The sequence below is a fragment of the Plectrocnemia conspersa genome, unplaced genomic scaffold (assembly GCF_051122295.1).
Source record: "Plectrocnemia conspersa isolate PC_06_02 unplaced genomic scaffold, ASM5112229v1 ptg000004l, whole genome shotgun sequence".
In the NCBI taxonomy this organism is placed as follows: Eukaryota; Metazoa; Arthropoda; class Insecta; order Trichoptera; family Polycentropodidae; genus Plectrocnemia; species Plectrocnemia conspersa.
The window spans coordinates 226852-236842 of NW_028277168.1; the positions used below are offsets into that span (position 1 = coordinate 226852).

The following is a 9991-nucleotide window of genomic DNA, read 5'->3' on the forward strand; positions in this document are numbered from 1 at the left end:
CATGACCGCTCCGTCGCTTCTCCCGCCCCGCCCCTCCTCGTGCGCCCCTCCCCGTTCTCTCGTTCTGAGCGCCCGCGCGCCCGTCTTTTTCGCGCGAGAAAAAGACGGGCGCCCGCTCGGCGTATTTTCCGCGTCGGCTCGAATTTTCGTTTTTCATTTTCGTCGCTCGGCAGCGTTTTTTCGAGCGGCCACACCGCCGCGGACGCGCATGCGCATGCGCAGACACATCGCCATGAACGCGCTGCCGAAGCTCGACTCGGCCGAGGCTTTCGCTCGCCTCAGCGGGTACGACGCGAAGGAGGAGGTGCGAGAGGTGGCGCGAGAGACAGAGATGACCCTTCGATCGTTGCAGGTCGGCCTCGCTGTCGGTGGTGCACTTCGAGGCGCCGTGGGCTCCGCAATGCGGCCAAGTGACGGACGCGCTGCTGGCGCTGGCCGAGACGGCGGAGGCGCGAGACGCCGGCGCCCGATTCTACTCCTGTCCCGCGGAGGACTTGCCGGAAGTCGCCCTCCAATATAAGGTATAATGCACAGCGAAAATTTCAAAAATATCCCCTTGCTTATATTTCCAATAATTACACAATTTTTTTTTACTTAAAACTATATTTGACATTCAAACACCTATGATCAGAATTTTCGTGTGCGCGATAATCCAGTCACCTTTTAAAACAACTTTACCCTCGGTTTTTTAAAAATGTTCAATATCAATTACGTTTTTTAATTAAAGTTAAAAAAATCAGGACTTTTGTATAATATGTAATTCAAAAAAAATATCTAATAAAACCATATTTTTCTTTACTTCAAGTACTCTTCTAGGCATACTCGCTACTATAGTTATTTGTTTTTTTTCATAAAATATCTAAATTTGTATTTAAGCACTTGTATATGATGGATTTAAGAATTGCTCAACAATTGTATATTTTGTATATTTTGTATATTGTATATTTTTCATTGATTTTGCCATGTCTTGCATAAATATAGAGCTAGTTTTCCATTCACAGTCCGCTAGGGGACCGCAGACCCCAGAACCCCAGTTTGAGAAACACGTTAAAGTTCATACATGTATTATTACTTTTATAATACATGTATGTCTTGTCTACTTTACGTCTCGGATGAAATAAACACGAAATATTCTCAAAAAATTTGACTAAAACATGTATTGGATTAAACAATGGTATAAGAGTAGACTATTAACTTTTCAAATTCATGCAAATTTTAATTCATAAAGCGACCCATTTACCCATTCCTTTTCTTTCATATTTGCAACGTTTTAACGAAAACACTTCACTTTATGGATAAATAAAGTCAAGTCTATTCCATGCTATAATATAAACATGTAATATATGTTAAAATAATATTAAAAAAAGTACACATGTTAAATAATATTGAAAAAAAATCCAGATATTAACTTCGTGGGAGGGGGAGGGGTACCCAAAAATATGATATATCATTAATTATTTGTAATGATCTTTTTTTAACACGGCTAGAATACTATTTAATTATATCTTTTCAAATTTTTTTGTCCCATAAGTGATGCATATGTCTACTAGGGCTTATACAATAACCAATATTCGAATTTCAGTATTTCATAAAAACCCGGTTTTGAAAGTTTTACAAAAATAATTAATATAAAATAACGAATGATACAAGTTTTTTTTATTTCGTTTATTTAATATAAAAATTATACTACGAAGAATATAATAAAATAAAACTTAAATAAGTAATTGCCTTAACTTTATATGAAATTTATTGAAAATCAAAAAGTACACAAATTTTTTTTTTTTAATTTCATTTGTCGCTTTAAAACCGTCGAGCCATAGCGTCTACATAAGTATGTTTTTAATGTGGGGGCAACGAATATTAAACAAAACTTTATATTTTAAAAAGTGTTGAAATTGAGATAAGTGTTACAAAAACAAATTAAAAGTTAAAGAAGCATTACAAACGCATTTTGTTTCTGACAATCTGTTCATCTGAAGCAAAGGATAACTGACTAACACTTTTGAAAAATTCTGCTGCCCCTCTTTCTTTGATGCCCTAAGTGCGCTTAATGGCTAATCCAGCCCTGTCTGCCCCTCTAATTAGAAACAAAATAAATTTCAACAAGCTGCTCTTGGACTGTAGAGGAGAAGACTTTTTGACGGTGATCATTTTTTCGGGCTAGGATTAATTTTATATAAATTACACAGTTTCTGTTTTGGCAGTAAATATTATTAACAAGATATATTTTTATATCGGAATGGCATTCAAAGTGATAATGTGTTGCTTGCAGGACCTGTAAATTCTTTTTTTTATTTTTTTGGGATATTTATGAATTATGTAAGAAGAGCAGTAGTCGTTGTTGTCCCTCACTTTTGTACATTTTGAGTTGCTTTCATTTAATATAACTTTATATTGCTATTTTTTAATAGTTCATCAGAGCTAATAATGCAGTAAAATATGGGTCTGAAAATTAAAATTTCACTCAATTATATTATGTACTTTGTAAGTTATAGCGATTTGTTGAAACGTATAATAATTCCCGCGTCCTTAACACAGAAAGACCGGCAAACAATGTAATTATGTACACTTTTTTAATTTTAAATGCATCTTTATGTTGTATTTTGCAGCATGACGCATAACTTTTGATATTTACTTCAAAATTTCAATTTCTGAAGAAAAAAAAAATTATATTTCGCTTAAAGCTCCAATTCTTTGCGATGTTTTGGTAATAAATTGATATTTTTTAAGAAATATTTTTTTCCATATTTCCACTGTCTCAAGAAAGTGGACACAAATTGACCTCTGACTTTTGCTCGTTTGATTTTTAACTGTTTTCGCAGACATGATTACTGCCAGGTTTTATTCTGTAGTATGTCCAAACTCTTCTGAAAAAATAATTTCAGTATATCTAGTATTTTTAAAACAGCAACTATTCAACATAATCTTAGAGAAAAAATAGTTCAATTAATTTTATAATTTATTTATTAAAAAACAAAGTTACAAAATACTTTAATTCTAAATGTGTCTAATAATGTTATAATAATAACATCTATAATTTAACAAATATAAGCATATTTTTTCTTTACAAACTAAGCATCGACATAAATATCTAGCATAAACCTACTTCCTTAATTACGTAAATGTACTGATAGTTATATTTAAGTTATGCATATTTATATCTGCGTTTATGTGTATGAAAAGTAGGCAAAAACCTCCAATTGACAACATTTTGCTTACTTTTAACCTTAAACTGACCAACAAAATCTAAAATAGAAGCTAGTAATTTACCGAAATGTTATCAAACATATAAGCGTCTTCTCAACTTTTATGCTTAAATTTACAAAAAACAATACAATTGCAGTGAAACACTCCAATGATGATCTACAGACTATTTACTTTAATGGATTATCATTAATATTGTATGTTTATAAAATTACTGTAATATATATTTTAGTTTTTAAAGTTCGCCAAAGAAATAAAGTAACATAAGAACAATAATAAAATCATATTTTTGAGTGTACAGAAATACACCTATTTTTTTTTTTTTTTTTATGCTATGTGTTATAAGCATCTGCATTCAATATTTTTTCCATACAATGTGTGATACTCTATGAGCTATGTTTATCTCTTTATTAGAGAATTTTTGATATCATATGCCCGACCTAGTTTAGTAGAGATATTATAATAAACGATTAATATAAGTACCATTAGATTTTTACATATATAAAAAACCTGTCAAATGCATTTTATTTAATTAATTATATTTCATTTGTCGCTATTCTTTAATTATTTAAATTTACGATTTTTTTTAAAATATCAATATTTTCACTTGTTCAGGACGGTGTTTCTCGTAAGTTAACAGCTGGTTTGATCAATGTGGACGACGTCGAGAGGATTTATAGGTGCTTCTAAAGTAAACTTTCCACCACTTCCTCTATTTCCAATAGATTCAAGATAAACATATCAGTGTGTAGAACGTGCAGATTGTAATAGACGTAACGAATCAATAACAATGCAACGTTATAATAAATATGCTCCATGTTAACAAAGGTGTCATGTCATAGAAGGTGAGAAATAATTACTAGTTTGATGTCATTTTGTTGTGTAATTATGGTAGTAGTCAAAACGACACCAATCGCACCAATTGATTCTAGATTTTTAATATATCGTATCGGAACGGTTTTCACCACTGCTAGTAGTTCTATTGTAGTAAAAAAAAATTTTTACTACAATAGAATATGTTTTTAAATTAATTCACTACATATAGTGTATTTAATATTCAAATAGAACCAGTATTTGTTAAAGCGGACATATAATTATTACACAATACAGTCATAATCAGAGCGTAATTCTACAAATACGTCAACTTATCTTATCTTTGCGGCAAGAATCTCTGTGCAGTGTGTGTGATTATTTATTACCATGGTTGAAAATACGAGTCTTATCTTAGCGTTGAACAAACAATTAATCAACGGGCTCTATCTCGGTCTGAAAGGTCTTAATGTGCTACGCGATGAACTAAAGCTTCGGAAACGTCAGTAATCGACTGATATTTTCGTCCGTCTTAAAGGCGAACGGTGGGAAAAAATAATTAACACTGATTCTTCGCCTAAGTTATAACTAGAATTTACACAAAAACTATTCTTAATGTCGTTTCTGTTGTGAATTTAATTCAAAGTTATGTTATCTAGTTACAAAACTCGCACAATCAGCTCCACATCTTCAGTGACACAAAGCACACTACATTATGCAATTGATAACATCTAAAAAATTGTTAATTTTTATTATTATACTAAATAAAAAAAATCAAAGCAAATTAAATTCATATTTAAAGCTTAACATATTTTAATTATTCAGATACACTTATCCATGATTTGTAAAATAATTTATATAACTCCTCAGGAATAAAAAGCTTCCCTTTAACTTTTGAGCCCTTAGAGAGAAAATATTGGAACGTCGCATTGCAATAAGTGGTATTAAGTTGTCATCTGCACGATATTACAACATCGACTCGAATAATGTATTATAAAAAGACTAGAGAAAAAACGTATACCGATTTTACTGCTTCTGAGAAGTGACCGGGAGAGTGCAGAAATCGTTTTATTAATATTTCGATTTTATTAAGACTCATAGTATTTCATTAAATGACATGCATTTTTCTGGCCAAATTTAAGGAGGAACAAATGACATCCCTGCTTAGAATCCATGTCAAAAGCAATAAAATTATGCCATCGCTGTCGAAACGCTCGGTTATCTATTGTTCATATTAAGACTATGTGAATATTACGAGTTACAATAAGTGAGAATCGAATGAAGCTTATTTAAATCGAATTTTGACCAATAGGAGAGCACAAAAATAAAATAACTGTTCTCAGAAGTCAAAAATCCATTGCAAAAGCAATAAAATCGTGTCAACGTCGTACTGGGAACATTCGGTACCGAACATTCGACATATCATATCGCAGACATGATTTTATAGCTTTTGAGTGGATTTTTGACTTCTGAGAAGTAATAATTGTTTTTATGCTCTCATATTAACCAAAATTCAGTTTGAATACACTTTGACCAATACTTTCATATCAGAAGTCCGTAATTATATCGGTAAATTATGCCCAACCCAACTTGACTTAATAAAAGTTCTAAAACTATAATTAGTTTTAGAACTTTTATTAGGTTAGGTTTGAGTTTGAACAATAAATGGACGTAGAAATATGTATCTACTGGTGAAAATGTATTTGGACTTCACTAGTAAAAACTTATAACTGAAAATACACATTCATACTTAATTATATGTAAGTAAAGAATGATACGTATGTAATTGTAGTAATATTACTACGTATGCAAAAGATTAAATTATATCATTTTACTAGCACCGGCCAGATAAATTATATTCTCACTGATAAAAATGTATACATATACCCTTGAAAATGTCTTCTGATATGATTTCGCTGAAATGACATACTTTTGGGATGGATTTGACTGTTTTTTTTTAGATTTTCTTTGAGGGATAAACCGAGATTTTTTTGTTTAAAATCAGGAACGTCATTTCAGCTTTTTCCAGGGAGGGGGGCAAAAGTTGGCCAGTCAATGGTTGTTTATTTAATATTTCAATTTCATTAGTATTCATAGTATTCAATTAAATGACATGCAATTTTCTGGTTAAATTCAAGGGGAGGGAAATCCCCCCCCCCCCCCTCATATTACACCCCCGACAATATTCTCGCCTTTTCGGTTATCCTCTATTCATATTCTGGTTTGCAATGTTGTACACCAGAACTATCAAGTCTAATACTTTGCAATTCATCTAAAAATCAGTCTCAACTCTATCCCGAAAATATTTTTAAAAATATGCCATATCAAAAAAAAAAAAAAAATACTAGTAAATTATAGTTGCGTCAGAACATTGGATACAGTTCAATGTACACCTTCATATTTTTATATCAGTGGCATGCCGTCCATACATGCGGTAGTTTTAAAACGTCACCAGCATGCACGGTTGATCGACTATAAACACGATCACGTGTAACGGCTGAGTCGCTTGCCATCAACCGTGCATGCTGGTAACGTTTTGAATCTACCGCATGTATGGACGGCACGCCACTGTCTTGTATATAGTATGTTACAGAGTGTGAATTTCAAAAATGCATACAATAACTAGTCAATGTATGCACTGTCAAATAACTTGAGTTAAAGTACACAAAATAATTTATGAACAATAATATTGTATGCTCTCTCACTGTTTGGTGTTTGTCAAAAGTATTTAAAATTAATAATTTACGTATTTAATACATAGGTATTTTAAACCATTTATGTAAGCTAAATCTTGTCAATTTATATAAACTTCCTTTCAAATAGATTCGTTGCAGAGAGTTATTCATGAGGTTGTTCACTGTTCCGACTGACGCTAATTTTTTTTTTATTGGCTCTATGATTAGTCGCTTACGATTAAGTTGGTTGTAAAACATGTCTGTCAAATCTTGTTCTTTGTCGATGTAACTAGCTCACGTCGGAGAATTCACACACCAACTAATTAAAGCATACATTATCAAGTAAAAGTATACACGAAATGTAGCATTTTAAGCTTTGACTAAAACTCACAGTGCGTACTTTATCCAGTCATTGTATACTTATTCGAAATTTAACACTTATCTGTAACACATACAAGCATATATTATTTGTAACAACACTTTTCTTGCCAAATTCTCATATATCGGCTATTGTTACTTTGACTAGAATTGTCGAATCTGACATCATCACTGGAAGAATCGAATACATTTTTAATCGGCCGTAGGGTATTCATTTCATGAAAAGACAACATTCGTTTTTATTATGTAATAATACATCAATATAGTCAAACGAAAAGACAAAAAGGCGTGTTAATAAAATGTATAACACGCTCGATTAATTATTTTATCGAGTATTGGTATGGTGAAATTGCATCTTTTTATTATTGTTAATCATATTTTAACGCATTGATTAATCGATTAGTATGAAATAAACGGTTCAATCAGTTAACCGATCAATTTAACCGCGCCCTAGCATCAATTGACACTGTTTATTACGACGAATAGGATAATGCGTCACGGTTGATGCGCAATAATAACTTATATCTGATATAAAATTAAAAGCAATAAATAAATCGAAAGTATTAAATCTGACACGCTCGAGTATATTCCGATACGCTCGTTACAATACGTTTTGCACACACTGTTATCAGTAGATTTGAAAATCTGTTCTGTCACATCAGATTAAATAATAAAATCCGGTATTTATACCCAAAAGTATGAGAAACGGCGATTAGAAAATTTGCATAACGTTTAACAAGTTTTAGAATTGACGATATTTTAAATCATATTCTATTTGTTTTCAGGTGGAGGCGGTGCCGACGGTGGTTCTACTCAAAGGAGGCAAAATCGTAGATCGAGTGGACGGCGTGGACGTCGCTAAGCTCGCAGCTGCTGTCAAAAATCACAGTCTCTCGCGAGACGACCGACCGGCGGCCGATGAGTCGCTCGACGATAGACTGAGAAAACTCGTCAATAGACATAGAATCATGGTTTTCATGAAGGGCGACAGGCGGACGCCTCGCTGCGGATTCAGCAGGACGCTGATTCAAATCCTCCAGGACGCGGGGTGAGTTTCCGAAGGTCGGCTCGACAGCGCAAAACGTGACAATGACGCCGATTCGTTTGCATTTCAGAGAGGAGTATGACACCTTCGACATCCTGACCGACGAGGAGGTACGGCAGGGTCTTAAAAAGTTCTCCTACTGGCCCACGTACCCTCAGGTGTACGTCGCCGGCGAACTCATAGGCGGTCTGGACATAATCAAGGAGATGCTAGCGGCGGGAGAGCTCGGCGCCGCGCTCAAGGGGCAATGAGAAGGGCTCGGTTTATGAACGATTAAATAAATTTCTATCGCATTTTTGACTGCTCTTTCTTTTGTACTGTTTCGAAGGCGTTTTGCACATGGAGATACGAGTTATCAGACCGGCTACGACACAATAAAATACAGCTATCTACGATTGTCATTAAACAAATTGAAAAAATGTGTCTTTGATCGGTTGTATAGTAAATACACGTTTCGATCGGATCGCTTTCGCGATAGTATAATCTCGGTTAAGTGAGATTGTTCGTTGCTGCGATTTAACTGGGAAAAATTCCAGCGCATCGTTTCGAGCTGCCAAAGTGGACGCGAGACATTATCGACACTTGTCAATTGCGAGTTGTTATTGTATTATTATTAATTTCGATCGATTAATACGTCGACTTGTCGAGATAGATTAGCGTCGATTTCGATCGAGAACGAAATTGATAAAGTTGACAGCGCGATAAGATTAAAAAATATTTTCCGATAGCGGGTATTGGTAAATCTGAGTTCGGACAAGGTTTCTCGCGTTCGAAACGCTTTATGCTCTGGGTTATTCTCCATGTCCGTTTCTCAGAAACGAGGATAAAGCGTATCAATAAAATTTCCCATTTTTTAGTTGTTTCGTTTTCCTTTTAATCGACCTCGGCGCCAGACAGAAACGTAAGTATCTCGAGCCGATTCGATAATATCGTTTACAGGATTGCGCAAGGAACTTTCCCAGCTCTTAAGGCGAGGCGACCCCTGTACGTTTAGTAGAAACTCGACGGCCGAAAAGTGAAGAAACGCGTTGCGCAATTCGATAATGCGACACTTGCCTAAATCGATTTGCACCGATTGCGCCACGAACAGCGCCGCCGAAAAAAAGATTTGCCCCCCCTCATCCCTCTACCAAGATTTAAGTGGCGTGAAATATAATTTTTAACCCTTTCACCACGTTTGACGTCTCCAGACATGGCAAACAAGTCCCAGGAACGGTTTCACACAGTTTAAGGTTGAAAATTGCAAAAAACGACATCTCTTGAGGTTTGCTAAAAAACATTTGTAGACAATAAGATTAAATATTTTTCGAATTATTAGTGTCGCCAATTCTCGCCACCGCAGCACTGCCGTCAATTTATCGTAGAATTATATGGCTGGCAGAACGATTTTTACAATTACACCGAATTTTCAACACATTTTAACTTTTATGAATTGAAAAAATATTTTATGTGTAAATTGAAGTAACAGTTAATATACCAAAGAAATTCAATACTTAAATCATGAAAAAATATTGAACGCGAGCAAAGGGTTAAGGATTGCGTTATGCGTAAAACAATTACAAGAATCAAAATCCGACGCTTTTTCCCCCACTACTTTTCTATTTCGCAAAATGTCATTGAGGCTAACTTCTGTTTGTTTCTTGCTGCCACAATTCCGCTGACTCCCTCCCCTAAACATGTGACATTATTTATGGAAGCCTCTTCATATTAAAAATATATCGATAAGTTTTTATACTTTATAAAAAAATGATCCGGGCTCCGGTAACTTACTCGGCTGACTCCCTTCTCATCGGGCTCGGATACGAACAATAGTACAATTACTAGCGCAGTTTCGTTTCAGTTTTATTATATTAAATAAAATGCGTTAGCTCTTAATTAG

The 9991-nt window shown here is 34.3% G+C and overlaps 1 protein-coding gene across 1 annotated transcript; it reads left to right on the forward strand.

Moving 5' to 3' along the window:
- Window positions 1–214: 214 nt before the first annotated feature.
- On the forward strand, window positions 215–8409 carry Grx3 (Glutaredoxin 3). The gene is made up of 4 exons (XM_088185173.1): window positions 215–285; window positions 353–521; window positions 7853–8115; window positions 8183–8409. The coding sequence occupies exons 1-4, from the start codon at window positions 215–217 to the stop codon at window positions 8361–8363; spliced, it is 684 nt and encodes a 227-aa protein (XP_088041299.1). The 3' UTR covers window positions 8364–8409.
- Window positions 8410–9991: the final 1582 nt, after the last annotated feature.